The sequence below is a fragment of the Erpetoichthys calabaricus genome, chromosome 14 (genome assembly GCF_900747795.2).
Source record: "Erpetoichthys calabaricus chromosome 14, fErpCal1.3, whole genome shotgun sequence".
Classification (NCBI taxonomy): domain Eukaryota; kingdom Metazoa; phylum Chordata; class Cladistia; order Polypteriformes; family Polypteridae; genus Erpetoichthys; species Erpetoichthys calabaricus.
In genome coordinates this window covers 33,937,192-33,956,246 of record NC_041407.2, presented here as the reverse complement: position 1 = coordinate 33,956,246, position 19,055 = coordinate 33,937,192, and the positions used below count along the sequence as shown (strand labels likewise).

Sequence of the window (19,055 nt, the reverse complement as noted above, 5' to 3'; positions counted from 1 at the left end):
CTCGCCCCATCCTATATATCGGAATGTCTGACACCTTATATTCCAAATCGCAACCTCAGATCCTCAACTGAGTGTATCCTTAGAATTCCAAGAGCAAAACTTAAAAGAAGTGGTGAGGCGGCCTTCTGCTGTTATGCACCTAAAATCTGGAATAGCCTGCCAGTAGGAATTCGCCAGGCTAATACAGTGGAGCACTTTAAAAAAACGCTGAAAACACATTACTTTAACATGGCCTTCTCATAACTTCACTGTAATTTAATCCTGATACTCTGTATTTCCAATTCATTATAATAACCATTCATGGTGGCTCTAAAATCTGTACTAACCCCTATTCTCTCTTCTGTTTCCTTTTCCGGTGTCCTTTTGGTGTTGGCGCATCTACTCTAAGTACCATGATGTTCCAAAAATGATCGATGGATTTCTGGAGTTTTTTTTTTTGTTTTTTCTGTCCACCCTGGCCATCGGACCTTACTCCTTTTCTATGTTAACTAATGTTGCCTTATTTTAATTTCTTATTTTGTCTTTTATTTTTCTTTTCTTAATTATGTAAAGCACTTTGAGCTACTTTTTGTATGAAAATGTGCTATATAAATAAATGTTGTTGTTGTAGAAGAGCATCAATCCAGTAGCAGGACATGGCATCTGCTCCTTTGTGAAAGGAGGAACAGGAGAAGCACTGTCAGAGCAATAGAAAATGACCTTTAGCTAGCTACAAGTGTGCATGTTTCTGTCAGGAACAGACTCCATGAGGATGGCATGAGGGCCTGACATCCTCTAGTGGGTCCTATGCTCACAGCCCATCATTGTGCAGTTAGATTACCATTCACCAGTCTGAATCAGTCTGTGATTTTAATTTTTGACTCTGATTTTCGTTAAAATGTTGAATCCAGCCCCTCAGTGGAAGAGTGATTTTGATTTCAATTGACCTTTGTGACATCATTTTGTTCTCAACAAAGTACACAGTATTACTCAGTAAAGATTATCCACCTAAATATTTTGTTCACTGAGATCCAATGTGTGATTGAAGTGTTCCCTTAATTTTTTTGAGGGGAAAAAATTAAGGGAACAATATTTTTCCTCTTCTCGGATAGATAGACCATTAGGAATAACACTACGTACAATGTTGCTGTGGTGAGCCTTGGTCATCAGGAGCATTCTGCCAACAAGATCGGTGGTGGAAACACCTTGAGTACGCTTGCATTCCCTGAAAATAAACAAAAAAAACATTAAGTAAATATTTCTTGAGAGCTCCTACTACTTTCTTTTAAAGGCTGTGTTACCATTGTTAATTGTGTAATGTAATTCGTTCACTGAAGTATCAAACATAAACTGGTTCACCTTTAGCATTTGTGCAAAACAATATCAGAAAACAAAACTTAGAAAAATCTAAAAAGAAAAGAATAAAATAACTGCTTAGCTATTGCCTTATACTTCTAGTTTAGAATCTTGTCCTATTTTACAATTATATAACTGCATATATTGCAATTAAGAAACAACAGCCTTAACATTTGACTTCAGTGTTACTTATTCCCATAGCCTAATGGAGTGACCATAACCTATCATATCACTGCTTGAGGCTGCTACCAAACCAAAGCTATAATTTGATTAATTATATTTACGGTTTTGGAGCTAATTTAATTTATACACAATGTGCTTCTTAAGTCTGTGAAACCTAAGAGAATTATCAAATATAAACTGTTATTTTGCAAGTGTCTGTTATTAAGTAAAGCAGCACACAAATGTAGATTTAAAGTTCAGATATTTAGAATTTACCTTGCTTCCACTCAAGTGTGGAATTTTCTTGGTTGCAATTTTGGTTTTATGATTATAGGTATTCTTACAATGGCAAGTAAATGCATGGCCAAAAGCAAAAGTACACTGATCCCTCGCTATATCACGCTTCAACTTTAGTGGCTTCACTCTATCGCGATGTTTTCTCATACAAGCTTACGTCACTACGCATGCGCTTTCTGAGAACTTTTATCTAAGCCCCACGATGGCTCCTAAACGTGCTGCTTTTTCTAAGACTTCTGACAATAAAACTAAGCGCAGGAGGAAGATGCTTACCATCCAGGAGAAGGTGAAACTCTTGGATATGATCAAAGATGGCAATACCCTACAAAAGCCTCCTCACGCATATGAAAAGACAGCGCCAGCAACTGCCTATCAAGATGTTCTTCAGCAGCGCACCCAGACACCCACTGCCTACTCCTACGACAACGACGCACCTGCTGAAGATACTGCACCACCTGAAGACTCTCCTACTAAGGTCGTGCCTTCATAGGTTAGTGGTTGTGTGTAAGAACTGTTTGTGTGTGTAATTAAATGTACAGTACAATAATAATAATATATTTGTAACATCTAATATGTCTTATTTTCTCTTATTTTGTCTAATATATTGGGTAATACGAGTGTAATGGTGACTAAAGGGTGTTATTTCATGTCTAGACAGCTCTAATAATGTTAAAAAAACGTATTTAGAAGGCCGTAAACAGGTTTTCTATACTCTAACTGCGAAAATATTCGATTTATAAATAAAGAATCCTACTTCGCGAAAATTCATTTATCACGGTAGAGTCTGGAACGGATTAACCGCGATAAACGAGGGTTCACTGTATACATAAAAGTATTATGCCAGAAAATGTATTTCCCAAAACATACCAAAGCCTGGCTTATTCTTGATATCAGTGAAATGCTGTCTCTTTCTGGTAATACTTATTATTATTTCTTGTTTAGAAAAGGAAATAAAATATAGCAAGCTGCAATTTGTTAGCATTTGACGGATAAACAGATGTTCATGATACTGTATACCCAAAGATTGAAGTCCACACTAACATAACTGTGGGCATCAGTCACCAAACCATCAGTGTTCCCAAAGAATATGATCAAAGAATATGAAAAAAAATGCTTTTTCATTCCTAAAATTTGATATGGAGCAATACTTTAAAAAAAAATAAAAATACTATGCCATAGAAAATCATAACTCAGTGCCAGGAAGATCAATTTTTGTATTCAGTCTCTGGAAAAGAATATAAACAAATACAGACGCCGTGAATCTCACATCTACTATATAACACTAAGGTCTGTGTATTGGGTCCCTCAAAGCAATTGGATTGGTCAGTTTGGCTTTTATTGTGATTGATCAGTTTTGCTTTTTAACGCAATCGAAAGAGGAAGTGTAAGACACAAGGAGGAGTAAAGGTGTAGAAGACATGCTAAGAGTCACCTTCAAAAACAGGAGGTATAAAAGTGGACAGGAGGTGAGCAAGGTGCCTCGAAATTACAAAATCTGAGGGTAGGCTTTACGGAAATGCATTTAAGAAAGGGAGTGCCAGTCAAGAGAGGAAAGGACCTGAAGGTAGACATAGGGGAAAAAATACCAAATATTTTAAAAATTATTCTATCATCTGTCTTTGACAGGTAACGTGGCTAGTAAAAACTAAAACACATCTGTTATATTCACATGCACTGTATGTGATACTATTCCCTATGTACAAGATTGCAGTTTTGAAACAGGATCCTCTTAGTACAAATTACTAGAAACTGGCAGTATTTACATTGTTCATTAACTCAGTTTAGGACTTAGGACAAAAAATCGTAAGACAACCTGAATGAGAAAGCTAAATCAAATAAAAAAACTGATAGACCAAATCCCCACTTGTATGGAACAGTACTTTAAAGGTTTTTAAATCATTTTATGCCAGCTTTTTTCAAATTGTTTTGAAAGACTGATACTTCCTTTTTACACACTGAGATGCATAGATTAACAAGAAAATGTTAAAACATTTTATAGTAGTAAGAAAAACTAGATCAAGTAAAGGGATAATTGAAATATTTGTTTTGCTTTCCTTCCTTCACTGTGTATTAAAAGGGTTTTAGAATCCTACATTAAACCAAAAAAGTAGATTTGTAAAAATTAATTTTACTAGTTGAGCCTATTTCTAAACCAATTATTTATTACATTTTTTTTTACATGGCAATAAACCAAAACAGCAAAATATGGCAGGTAGAAATATTGTTAGTACCTTTGGCAAGTAATGGGATACAGTAATCCCTCCTCCATCGCGGGGGTTGTGTTCCAGAGCCACCCACGAAATAAGAAAATCCGCGAAGTAGAAACCATATGTTTATATGGTTATTTTTATATTGTCATACTTGGATCACAGATTTGCGCAGAAACACAGGAGATTGTAGAGAGGCAGGAACGTTATTCAAACACTGCAAACAAACATTTGTCTCTTTTTCAAAAGTTTAAACTGTGCTCCATGACAAGACAGAGATGACAGTTCCATCTCACAATTAAAAGAATGCAAACATATCTTCCTCTTCAAAGGAGTGCGTGTCAGGAGCACAGAATGTCACATAGATAGAGAAAACAATCTGTAGCAAACAAATCAATAGGGCTGTTTGGCTTTTAAGTATGCGAAGCACCGCGGCACAAAGCTGTTGAAGGCGGCAGCTCACACCCCCTCCGTCAGGAGCAGGGGTAGAGAGGGGGAGAGAGAGAGAGAGAGATAGAGAGAGAGACGTTGTTTTTCAGTCAAAAATCAATACGTGCCCTTCGAGCTTTTAAGTATATGAAGCACCGTGCAGCATGTCGTTTCAGGAAGCAGCTGAACAAAAGATAGCAACGTGAAGATAATCTTTCAGCATTTTTAGACAAGCGTCCATATCGTCTAGGTATGTGAACAGCCCCCCTGCTCAATCCACCTACGTCAGGATCAGAGAAAGTCAGCGCAAGAGAGACAGAGAAAAGTAAGTTGGGTAGCTTCTCAGCCATCTGCCAATAGCGTCCCTTGTATGAAATCAACTGGGCAAACCAACTGAGGAAGCATGTACCAGAAATTAAAAGACCCATTGTCCGCAGAAATCCGCGAACCAGCAAAAAATCCGCGATATATATTTAAATATGCTTACATATAAAATCCGCGATGGAGTGAAGCCGCGAAAGGCGAAGCGCGATAGAGCGAGGGATCACTGTACATCAGAAAAGCCAGTAAGTCATAAGGCTAAGATGGCATTTACTTTACTAACACAATAGCTCCTCCAAAGATAGAAAGTCAACTTAAGCGGACTGCAAAATAAATACTATACAGTGAAATAAAACAAAAAAAAATCAATGACTTTAATGATGTGATGAGTAAGATGCTTTACAGGTTAATATATCTGAGCCATTTAAACACAATTTTCCTCAGATATGTTGACTGTATTCTTGTGAAACACCTGAATCATCATTGTGAGCTTCACTTTGAGGACCACAGACTTTGCCCAGTGCAATAGATTATTTTTACTTTACTAAGGAAGTCTGTCATTTCTGAAATATGATGAGGTTTTCATTGAAGAAAAGAAGTATTTCCACCAAATTCACAGTTTAAGGTATATGCCAGGGGTCTTCAATCACGGTCCCGGAGGGCTGCAATGGCTAGAGGTTTTCATTCTAGCCAGTTTCCCAATTAGACCTCAGTCCTTGCTGATAATGAAACTTGGTGTTTAACTATATGGCTTGTTAGCACTTTCATTCATCAAAGACAAATTTAATTACATTGTAAATCAGAGGTGCTCAATTACAGTCCTGGACAGTCCTCCACTTCAACCAATTTTTCAATTAGAGCCCATTTCTTTTCTACTAAAGCAATCAATTTTTGGGCTTATATTGAGTTATCTTGCCTGTTACAATTCCGAACCCTTAATTGCCTATTTTAGTTTTAACAGCTATATTTAAAATTTTAATTGTTGCCTGTTTGGTTAATCAGACATTAGTTAATAATAAAATGCAGATAACCAATAAACCAGCAGCTCTCCAGCCAACGTGCTTCCTTTTAAACCTGAGCATATGCACCATTAAAAATGCTTAGAAATAAATGAGAGGGGAATTGGAAGAAGCGTTAAGTTTAATTCTGTTCTAGTCCACAAAACACATGGATAATGCTCTCAGGTAAAGAAACACTACATCGCAATTACAATTTATGTTGGGTGAATGAAAGCACTAACAAGGCATACAGTTAAATACTAAGTTTCATTACCAGCAAGGCCTGAGTTTTAATTAGGAAACCAGTTGGAAGGAGAACCTGCAGCCACTGCGGCCCTCCAGGACCGTGATTGAGGACCCCTGGTATATATAGTACTAATGATAGCCTTTGTGGAAGACACTATATAAAATAAAGCTCGACTGGACAAATTCTCAGAGTTATATGTATAAATAGAATTTGGATGTATAAGAAACAATCAGTTAAACTAAGTCAAAACAATTTGGTATATAACACAAAATTATTAATCTACAAAGTGGAAGGAAATATCATGCCTTGCATTGCTAATGTTATTACAAGCAATCTATTATCTTACATACTGCACAATGTATTTAAAAAAATCCATACAAGTGGAATATTTTTTTTATGCTTTTAAGACAGCACAACACAAACTATAATCAAAATTATTAATTACCCTGACTAAACAATAAATTATTGTGTTGCAGTCTATATAGTCTATACGTTACTTTATAAAATCAAAACCACTTTAAACATGAAGTTAACATTTAGTATAGACAGATGTACATTATTATTCCCATACTTCAATACATGTGGAGATAGTGAATCAGGAAGTGCAACGGATTAGCAAGGAGGAAGTAAGGACAGCTATGAAGAGGATGAAAAATGGAAAGGCCGTTGGTCCAGATGACATATGGAAGCATAGATGGCAGTGGAATTTTAAACATATTGTTTAATGGAATCTTGGAATGTGAGAGGATGCCTGAGGAGTGGAGAAGAAGTGTACTAGTGCCAATACTTAAGAATAAGGGGGATGTGCAGGACTCTAGAGAGGAGAGGAATGAAGATCAGTAGGAACAAAACAGAATACATGTGTGTAAATGAGAGGGAGGTCAATGGAAAGGTGAGGATGCAAGGAGTAGAGTTGGCGAAGGTGGATGAGTTTAAATACTTGGGATCAACAGTACACAGTAATGCGGACTGTGGAAGTGAGGTGACAAAGAGAGTGTAGTCAGGGTGGAATGGGTGGAGAAGAGTGTCAGGAATAATTTGTGACAGACGGGTATCAGCAAGAGTGAAAGGGAAGGTCTACAAGACAGTAGTGAGACCAGCTATGTTATATGGGTTGGAGACGGTGACACTGACCAGTAAGCAGGAAACAGAGCTGGAGGTAGCAGAGTTAAAGATCTTAAGATTTGCACTGGGTGTGATAAGGATGGACAGGATTAGAAATCAGTACATTAGAGGGTTAGCTCAAGTTGGAAGGTTGGGAGACAAAGTCAGAGAGGCGAGATTGTGTTGGTTTGGACATGTGCAGAGGAGAGGTGCTGAGTATATTGGGAGAAGGATGCTAAGGATAGAGCTGCCAGGGAAGAAGAAAAGAGGAAGGCCTAAGAGAAGGTTTATGGATGTTGTGAGAGAGGACATGCAGAGGATGGGTGTAACAGAACAAGATGCAGAGGACAGAAAGATATGGAAGAAGATGATCCACTGTGGCAACCCCTAATGGGAGTAGCTGAAAGAAGATACTTCAATACATTGCCAAAAAGTATATATTAAATTTGGAATACTACTGGATTTAAGTTCTAGCTAAATACTCTTTCAACAGCAGTGCATCATCTTTTAGTTACTTTCATAGTGCATGTGCCAAGGCCATGAACTTCCAAGTCACTCTGAGCTCCAAGTGATAAGAAATGCACAGAGTTCTACCACTGTTTTGTAATTTAGATTAAATGCACATAGGAAAACACTGTACTGCCACCATCCTTACCAACATTCTTCTCTTCCTTTAGCTAATCTCTCTGTTCTGTATGCATTCAGATTAAGTTCTCTAGATTAGGACAACTATTGAAAGGGATCAGTTAAACTGTACTGTAGCAGCTGTCTGTACTGTAGCATTGTTCATATAGTGCATGTATGGATTGGTTTTCAGTCGGCTAGATTACTGTAACGCAATCCTCTAAGGAATACCCAAAAAAGTCATAAATCGTTTGCAACTAGTGCAGAATGCAGCTGCTAGAATCCTAACCAGGAAAAGAAAATCTGAGCACATTTCTCCAGTTTTGATGTCACTACACTGGTTACCTGTGTCATTCAGGATTGACTTTAAAATTCTGCTTATGGTTTATAAAGCCTTAAATAATCTTGCCCCATTTTATATATCGTAATGTCTGACATCTTATATTCCAAAGCGTAACCTCAGATCCTCAAATGAGTGTCTCCTTAGAATTCCAAGAGCAAAACTTAAAAGAAGTGGTGAGGCAGCCTTCTGCTGTTATGCACCTAAAATCTGGAATAGCCTGCCAATAGGAATTCACCAGGCTAATACAGTGGAGCACTTTAAAAAACTGCTGAAAACACATTATTTTAACATGGCCTTCTCATAACTTCACTGTAATTTAATCCTGATACTCTGTATATCCAATTCATTATAATAACTATTCATGGCGGCTCTAAAATCTGTACTAACCCCTACTCTCTCTTCTGTTTCCTTTTCCGGTGTCATTTTGGTGGTGGCTTGTGCCACCACCATCTACTTAAAGCACCGTGATGTTCCAACAGTGATGGATTAAAAGCCAGAAGTCTGCATGACCATCATCATCAAGTCCTTCCGTGAGAACCCTAAAAACAAAGAGGACTATTTCATTTATGTTAGGTAGAATGCCCAGAGGGGACTGGGTGGTCTCGTGGCCTGGAACCCCTGCAGATTTTATTTTTTTCTCCAGCCGTCTGGAGTTTTTTTTTTTTTTTTTCTGTCCCCCCTGGCCATTGGACCTTACTCTTTTCTATGTTAATTAATGTTGTCTTATTTTAATTTCTTATTTTGTCTTTTATTTTTCTTTTCTTCAATATATAAAGCACTTTGAGCTACTTTTTGTATGAAAATGTGCTATATAAATAAATGTTGTTGTTGTTTTCAAAATGACATTCAACATACGATAATAAGGACATTTTTCAATAAAGAGAGGAAAACAGAAATTTTATGGAGCAGCTAGGAATTGTTTTTTTGTGATTTAAAATACTGTAAGCAACCTTATAAAAATTCCTTAAAATTATATCTGGTGATAACACTAATAGGTCACAGCATTCCACTTACTGAAGAGAATGAAAATATTCAGTGCTTCATAACCTAACTCAAAATATGGTAGCAGCATAAAATATAAAACCCCTAATTATTACCTGTAACGACCAGCCTTCTTAACTTCTTCATATGTGTCCTTTCCATCAACAGTCAAAGTAATGTCGTCTAAAATCAAACATAGACAGTTTGTTGCAATTGTAGCTTATACTGCAAAGTAAAGCTGACATATTTCCTTCAGAATCTGCTTCACCCTAACTAATATTCCTGCATCAACAGAGCAGGAAATAAACTCTACCTACAACTCTTACAAATAAATATAAAGTAAAATATTACATCATACACAAATTTATCTATAAGATTTATCAAATTATCATTAGTATTTTTTGTTACAGAAGCTTCATTTCCATGTTGGCAGAAACCCAATTGAATAAAAGTAAAAATTAAAGTAACTACATCATAATGTGATTAATATTCATTGAGTTAATTGTTATTATCTATTTTTTATGATAAAACCGAATTCTTGACAGCTTTTACTAATCTAAGGCAACATATTTACTTCTGCAATCTATTGAAACATATACGGTATTTGAAGAAACACACAAAAATTAATAGAAGATATGGCAAAATCTGTGCATGTGTTTTTCTGAACAGTATGTCAGACTGACTTAACAGAGAAGAATATCTACAAAGATCACATATTTAAACTAGAGATCATTTAACATGCAAGACAGTTTGACAAGGCTAATATCATTTTTTTTATACTTATGGGCACTAGTATTTACTGTAATTTATAAAGACATGCATCTTCTCTTGTGCAGCTAGGCTTGGATCTCAATCTGTTGAGATCACTTCCATAAGGGGGGGGGGGAAACATTTTTCTCATTAACTAATCATAATACTCTTGACCAATAACTGAGGCGTGTTTTTTTTTTTTTAATGACAAGGGGTATTTCTGAGCCATAGAGACTTACATAAGAAGAGAATCTGGTTAGCCTCCTGTCACCAAAAAAAAGAAAAACTGGTTGTTTGAAAAATGCACTAAGAAAAAAATACTTTCTTAGGCAGAGGAGAAATTTAGGCAGTGCATGTGCAGCATCATTATCTTTTTACCAACAACGATGACTTGAACAACTCTTTAAAGCGATCCAGGTTATACTGTATATAAACACCATTTCACTTGCTGACAGAGTTTGAATGTATACATCACTGTATTTTAATAATGATGACCAGAAATACAGTGGTGTGAAAAACTATTTGCCCCCTTCCTGATTTCTTATTCTTTTGCATGTTTCTCACACAAAATGTTTCTGATCATCAAACACATTTAACCATTAGTCAAATATAACACAAGTAAACACAAAATGCAGTTTTTAAATGATGGTGTTTATTATTTAGGGAGAAAAAAAAATCCAAACCTACATGGCCCTGTGTGAAAAAGTAATTGCCCCCTTGTTAAAAAATAACCTAACTGTGGTGTATCACACCTGAGTTCAATTTCCGTAGCCACCCCCAGGCCTGATTACTGCCACACCTGTTTCAATCAAGAAATCACTTAAATAGGAGCTGCCTGACACAGAGAAGTAGACCAAAAGCACCTCAAAAGCTAGACATCATGCCAAGATCCAAAGAAATTCAGGAACAAATGAGAACAGAAATAATTGAGATCTATCAGTCTGGTAAAGGTTATAAAGCCATTTCTAAAGCTTTGGGACTCCAGCGAACCACAGTGAGAGCCATTATCCACAAATGGCAAAAACATGGAACAGTGGTGAACCTTCCCAGGAGTGGCCGGCCGACCAAAATTACCCCAAGAGCGCAGAGACGACTCATCCGAGAGGTCACAAAAGACCCCAGGACAACGTCTAAAGAACTGCAGGCCTCACTTGCATCAATTAAGGTCAGTGTTCACGACTCCACCATAAGAAAGAGACTGGGCAAAAACGGCCTGCATGGCAGATTTCCAAGACGCAAACCACTGTTAAGCAAAAAGAACATTAGGGCTCGTCTCAATTTTGCTAAGAAACATCTCAATGATTGCCAAGACTTTTGGGAAAATACCTTGTGGACTGATGAGACAAAAGTTGAACTTTTTGGAAGGCAAATGTCCCGTTACATCTGGCGTAAAAGGAACACAGCATTTCAGAAAAAGAACATCATACCAACAGTAAAATATGGTGGTGGTAGTGTGATGGTCTGGGGTTGTTTTGCTGCTTCAGGACCTGGAAGGCTTGCTGTGATAGATGGAACCATGAATTCTACTGTCTACCAAAAAATCCTGAAGGAGAATGTCCGGCCATCTGTTCGTCAACTCAAGCTGAAGCGATCTTGGGTGCTGCAACAGGACAATGACCCAAAACACACCAGCAAATCCACCTCTGAATGGCTGAAGAAAAACAAAATGAAGACTTTGGAGTGGCCTAGTCAAAGTCCTGACCTGAATCCAATTGAGATGCTATGGCATGACCTTAAAAAGGCGGTTCATGCTAGAAAACCCTCAAATAAAGCTGAATTACAACAATTTTGCAAAGATGAGTGGGCCAAAATTCCTCCAGAGCGCTGTAAAAGACTCATTGCAAGTTATCGCAAACGCTTGATTGCAGTTATTGCTGCTAAGGGTGGCCCAACCAGTTATTAGGTTCAGGGGGCAATTACTTTTTCACACAGGGCCATGTAGGTTTGGATTTTTTTTTCTCCCTAAATAATAAAAACCACCATTTACAAACTGCATTTTGTGTTTACTTGTGTTATATTTGACTAATGGTTAAATGTGTTTGATGATCAGAAACGTTTTGTGTGACAAACATGCAAAAGAATAAGAAATCAGGAAGGGGGCAAATAGTTTTTCACACCACTGTATATACATTACCTTTTCATATAGCTCAAATTGAATAATGTCTGAGAGCATTTAACGTGGTTATGTTGCATAAGTATTACGCACAAATTTAGTCATTAATGCTCACAACAAGAGGCTACAAGATAAAAACTTTTTCAGGTGTAAAGAGACTTAATTTTTAGGACTTGAGAAGTCATCAAGACAGAGCAACCCTAAACATGAAGACTTACAAATAAGATTAAGAAATTATGCAAAACAAAATAAAGCCACACCATAGCCAAAAAAAGAGGACCAATGGCTGCTACATTCTATCTATTATCTATACTAATTAATAAAAGGCAAAGCCCTCACTGACTCACTGACTGACTGACTCACTCACTCACTCATCACTAATTCTCCAACTTCCCGTGTAGGTGGAAGGCTGAAATTTGGCAGGCTGATTCCTTACAGCTTACTTACAAAAGTTAGGCAGGTTTCATTTCGAAATTCAACGCGTAATGGTCATAACTGGAACCTCTTTTTTGACAATATACTGTAATGGACGGCAGCTCGATGGCCGTGGGAGGCGGAGTTGAGTGTCACGTCATCACGCCTCCCACGTAATCACGTGAAAAGACTGTGAACGCAGTAGGGAGAAATGAAGGAAGAGCCGCAAACAGCGAAGAACAAAAAATTCATTAAACAATTGAGAAGGGAGCGAAACAATAAGAAGCGAGCGAGTGAAGCATACAACCATCTTCATAAGGGAAACAAAGCACGGTGTAAAACGTAAGTTTAAATTAAGTTTATAGAAACGCTCCCGCTGCGGATTGCAATAACATATTCGCAAGATAAAAGTTTAATGAGAAGACACGAGGTATAAATGAACCACACGCCGTAGCGCAACGTTAGGGGCTTCACCTCTGGCGCTGACGTTCGAGATTCGATTCCCGAGAGGGGATGCAATGAGTGTGTACGCATGAAGAGCACAGAATTACGGTGAAACACGTGTCGCGTACTCTTTGCATAATTTGAAAGTAAACAATTTCAACCATTCTATGATCTGCTTCTCGCAACTGAAAGACGGCACATGGAGGATGTTAGCCGACTTGCTGACCGCAACGTTAGGGGCTTCAACTCTGGCGCTGACGATAGAGACTCGATTCCTGAGAGGGGATGCAGTGAGTGTGTACGCCTGATGAGCCCAGAATTAGGGAGAAACGCGTGTTGCATACTCTTTGCATTATTTGAAAGTAAACTATTAAAACCATTCTATGATCTGCTTCTGGGAACAGAAAGAGGGCACGTGGCGGACATAAGGCGACTTGCTGACCAACCACAAGCGTAACTGGGCAGGTAACCACCCATACAATCAGATTGTGATTCAGAAAACGAATGCCATGAATGTAATTACCATGATCTACATACTGTCAAATAAACGAAACACACGCCGTAGCGCGACAGCTGTGAAAAGGGAGGATCACAAAAAAACAGATCCTTAACAAATTGTTAATGGTATATTTTCGATCCGTTTAAAAAGGTTTTCTTTTCTTCTTAATAAAAAATTAAAAGCAGTACTTCGCCGCAACGAAGCGCGAGAATTTGGCTATATACATCTGCTTCTCGCAATTAAAAGAGGGCACGTGGCGGATGTTAGAAGACTTGATGACCAAGCATAAGCGTTACCTGCCAGGTAACCACCCATACAATCAGATTGTGATTCAGACTAGGAATGCAATGAATGTAATTACCCCGATCTACATACAAGGTGAAAGTCTTGCAACATTCAAAGATGATGGTTTGGGATAAGTACACCATGGAACATAAAAGAGCTTATGAAGCCTTGAACCGAAAAAAGCAAGATCTCAGAGATCGTAAAAAAAAAAAAATAGGAGGTAATGTCATTTTACTCGCTGTAGATTTTAGTCAAACATTACCAGTTATTCCACGAGGGAGACCAGCAGATGAACTCAACGCGTGTTTAAAATCCATGCTTCTCCCACGGTCGGTTATATGTCGCGTTTTCTCGGGTAGGTACACCAAAAAATTTATACATTTAAGCATGTAATGGGCAAACAAAAAATGAGGTATACCCGAAGGCACTGCAGTAGTACTCAATGTAACTTTACTTCTTAAATGTTAATGTTTTACTGTTTAATAATTTATACGCTTCTTATATGTTGTTCAAATTCTTTTATCAAAATACCAGTGACAGCGCAATGCACGATAACATGGAGTGAATACACCATACGCATCCGCCCATGGCCGCCCTGGTGTGCGCAGATAGGAGTTGATTCTACAATAAAATAAAATAAAGATAAAAAGAGTAATACAATCATCACCCATAAAGCGATTAGTAGACATGACGTACTATATGTGTACCAGATTTCAAGTCAATAGGTGAAACGGTTTGCGAGCTACAGGTGATTTAAAATCCTGGACAGACAAACGAATAGCCACGGTAGCAAATTATAGAAGAAGATTTTACTGTTTAATAATTTATATTTATATGAAATGTGCTTCTTATATATTACTTCATATTCTCATATGATAATGATGTTAATGTTGTTTATATTGATTTCTATGTTATTGTAAGTGCATGTATGTGTGTATATGTATGTATATATAGAGACAACCAGGCACTGCTCATCACTTGTCCAATACAGTCCCCACAGTGAAGCATGGCGGTGGCAGCATCATGCTGTGGGGGTGTTTTTCAGCTGCAGGGACAGGACGACTGGTTGCAATCGAGGGAAAGATGAATGCGGCCAAGTACAGGGATATCCTGGACAAAAACCTTCTCCAGAGTGCTAAAGACCTCAGACTGGGCCGAAGGTTTACCTTCCAACAAGACAATGACCCTAAGCACACAGCTAAAATAACGAAGCAGTGGCTTCACAACAACTCTGTGACTGTTCTTGAATGGCCCAGCCAGAGCCCTGACTTAAACCTAATTGAGCATCTCTGGAGAGACCTAAAAATGGCTGTCCACCAACGTTTACCATCCAACCTGACAGAACTGGAGAGGATCTGCAAGGAGGAATGGCAGAGGATCCCCAAATCCAGGTGTGAAAAACTTGTTGCATTTTTCCCAAGAAGACTCATGGCTGTATTAGCTCAAAAGGGTGCTTCTACTAAATACTGAGCAAAGGGTCTGAATACTTAGGACCATGTGATATTTCAGTTTTTCTTTTTTAATAAATCTGCAACAATTTCAAAAATTCTTTTTTTTGTCTGTCAATATGGGGTGCTGTGTGTACATTAATGAGGGAAAAAATTAATTTAAATGATTTTAGCAAATGGCTGCAATATGACAAAGAGTGAAAAATTGAAGGGGGTCTGAATACTTTCCGTACCCACTGTATATGTGTGTGTATATATCAGAATGAGGGCGAAACACGTGTCGTGTACTCTTTGCATTTATTTGACAGTAAACTATTGCAACCATTCTATGATCTGCTCTTCACAAACTGAGGGCACCGTGGCGGATGTTAGCTGATTGCTGGCCAACCACAAAGCGTAACCACCCACACTAACAGATTGTGACACAGACTTCGAATGCCGTGAATATATATATATATATATATGTGTGTGTGTACAGTATTCCCTTGCTACTTCGCGGTTCACTTTTCGCAGATTCACGACTTTGCGGGTTTTTAAATACAAGTGATTGCCCGCCTATCGCGGAAGTTATGTTCCAGACCCATCAGCAACAGGAGAAAATCCGCGATATAGAAAGACCATATAAATAAACATTTTTATAGTTTAAGCCTTAAAATACCCATCCCACATGCTTCAAACACATGTAAACTTATAAAACACACTTTGTTAACACATATGATATGTGGATGTCGGGCTAAGGATATGAGTAACATCTCACTATTATAAAACATTTTATCTTCACGCAAGACAAGACAGTGAGACAGGAAAATAGGTGATGTACACCTAAAAGCCTGATTGTACAGGCTTTTAAATTATTGACACGCAGAGCGACAAGCAGCACAAAGCCAGCACAAAGTCCACTTCTCCTTAGCATTCATTCAGCTCCCCACCCCCTTGACAATGCGAAGTGGACTGCGCCTCCGGGGTGGGGGGTTTGAGCGAACGTGCGTTCAGCCCTCACACACACACACACACACACACACACACACACACACGCACGCACACACACTCCTCCTTCTGAAAGCACAGAGCGACAAGCAGGCATTTTGGCAGAAGCAGCACAAAGTCCATTTCTGCTCTGCTGAGAGTTCAGCTGCCCCCCTGTAACTAAAAGCTCGACCTCCCACTGTTATTTTATTAATCCTTGGAATCATAAGCAGACTGGCATCTTCAGATCTTAATGTGCGCTCAGGTTTGTAACTCATGATAAGTTCAGACAAGTAAGCCGGACCTCGACCATTTAATGCTTTATATGTTAAAAGAAGGATTTTGAAATCTGCCCTAAACTTAACCGGGAGCCAGTGTAAGGATTTAAGAACTGGAGTTATGTGATCGTATTTTCTTGTTCTTGAAATAATTCTCGCAGCCGCATTTTGGATTAACTGGAGGCTGTATAAAGAACAGTTTGAACATCCAGTGAACACCGCATTGCAGTAGTCAATCCTACTAGAGATAAATGCATGAATTAGTTTCTCAGAATCCTGTTTATTTAAAAAGCACCTTAATTTCCTAACATTTTTAAGATGGAAGAAACATGTTTTGGACAACTTTGTAATATGCGCTTTAAATGACATGCTAGAGTCAAAGATAACTCCTAGACTGCGGGCTGATTCAGTAAAATTGACTGGGATTCCCACTGAGTTAAATGATGACAAAATATTGTTGTGATCGGCATCATTCCCTCCAACAATTAACATCTCTGTTTTATCTGTATTTAAAGACAAGTAGTTCTTATTCATCCACTCCTTTAATTCACTAACACAACTAATTAAAGACAGCATTGGAGAAACTTCATCTGATTTAAATTATGTGTATATATATATATAATATATGTGTATATGTATAAATATATATATATATATATGTGAATGGAAGAGAAAGTCTGTGATACGGTTTGCATATTTGCAGTTGGAGATCCCCAAAGGGAGAAAAAACGAATCACGTATCATAAAATAGTTTTATTCCTGAGCTTTCAACCCCTATCAGGGGTCTTCATCAGAGGATAATGCTTAGACTTACAAGAATCAAAGGCAATATATAGCATCACATTCAGTATTGGGGGGGGATGCTGTATACATAGGACAAACGTCAAAAAAAATCTCAACACGTGTACAGGAACATCGCAACGCCGTCAGAAGAAAGGACGCACTGTCTTTGATATATGCACATACTAAATCGACAGGACACACATTCAACTGGGACAACGTAAAAGTAAAATTTAAGGCCAGTACAAAAAGCGCCAGAGAGTTGGCCGAGTCTTGGCTATCAGATGAAAACGCTATCAACAGACACTTGGACATAAACCCAGCATATGCCAACTTAAGAAGGACATATGCACTTTAATTAAACGATACACCCCCCCCCTTGATCATACTGACTTAGTCACTGCCACCCACCCCCCCATCCTCCCCCCAATACTGAATGTAATGCTATATATTGCCTTTGATTCTTGTAAGTCTAAGCATTATCCTCTGATGAAGACCCCTGATAGGGGTTGAAAGCTCAGGAATAAAACTATTTTATGATACGTGATTCGTTTTTTCTCCCTTTGTGGATCTCCAACTGCAAATATATATATGTGTATATGTGTATATATATATATATATATATATATATATGTGTATATGTGTATATGTAGATATATATGTGTTGTAGCAGTTAAGGCTTTTGTCCACCTCTTGAACCCTCAGGTACCACTCTGATAACCAGGTGAAAGTATAATAAATCTTCTTTTTATTATTACACTGTGCACAAAGCACTCCACACACCACACTACTCATATAACTACAATTCTCTATAAACCAACAATCCTCCTCGCCCAGACACATCGCCACCCTACCTCCCAGCTCAGCTCAGTGTTCTGGGCTTCCCACAATCCTTTTATAGCCCCTGACCCGGAAGTGGTTCCTGGCCAAACCCACAAGCCCATTTTCCTTCCGGGTCAGGGCAAACAGTCCTCTTCTTCATCCCGGGAGTACGTCGTTTCTTCCGGTCACGTGACTATGACGCACTCCCGGGTTATAGGGCACACAAGAGCCCACTAGCCCCCCTACAGCGACTCCTGGCAGCCCCCAAGGTATCCAGCAGGGCTGTGTCACAACACTACAAAGTCCATGAGGCCCTGCTGGAACTTGGGGCACGAATATGCTGTCCGGAGGGCTCCTCCTAGCGGCCTGGGGGTGAGGGCTGGACTGGGAAGCCGGCAATCCTCCACAGTGTATATGTATATATATATATGTGTATATATATATATATATATATATATATATATATATATATATATATATATATATATATATATACACTAGCAAAATACCCGCGCTTCGCAGCGGAGAAGTAGTGTGTTAAAGAGGTTATGAAAAAAAAAGGAAACATTTTAAAAATAACGTAACATGATTGTCAATGTAATTGTGTTGTCATTGTTATGAGTGTTGCTGTGTTTTATATATATAAAATACACACACACACACATATAAACATATATATACATATACATATACACATATATATATATATATATATATATATATATATATATATATATATACATATACACATCCACATATCAACATATATATATATACACATATATACACACATACACGCTTTATGGGTGATGATTGTTTTACTCTTTTTATCTTTATTTTATTGTAGAATCAACTCCTATCTGCGCACAGCAGGGCAGCCGTGGGCGGATGCGTATGGTGTATTCACTCCATGTTATCGTGCATTGCGCTGTCAGTGGTATTTTGATAAAAGAATTGGAACAACATATAAGAAGCGTATAAATTATTAAACAGTAAAACATTAACATTTAAGAAGTAAAGTTACATTAAGTACTACTGCAGTGCCTTCAGGTATACCTAATTTTTTGTTTGCCCATTACATGCTTAAATGTATACATTTTTTGGTGCACCTACCCGAGAACACGCGACATATAACCGAGCGTGGGAGAAGCATGGATTTTAAACACGCGTTGAGTTCATCTGCTGGTCTCCCTCGTGGAATAACTGGT

General features: G+C 38.1%; 1 protein-coding gene across 1 annotated transcript in view; it reads right to left on the bottom strand.

Annotated features, from left to right (window-relative positions):
- Positions 1-19,055, bottom strand: part of pcyt2 (phosphate cytidylyltransferase 2, ethanolamine) — an 80,567-nt gene that overhangs the window by 30,541 nt on the left and 30,971 nt on the right. Inside the window, exons 4-5 of the mRNA XM_028819283.2 lie at positions 9,165-9,231; positions 1,120-1,204 (exon numbers count right to left, since the gene is read on the bottom strand). Coding sequence (XP_028675116.1) covers positions 1,120-1,204; positions 9,165-9,231 — 152 coding nt within the window. The remainder of the gene's footprint in view (positions 1-1,119; positions 1,205-9,164; positions 9,232-19,055) is intronic.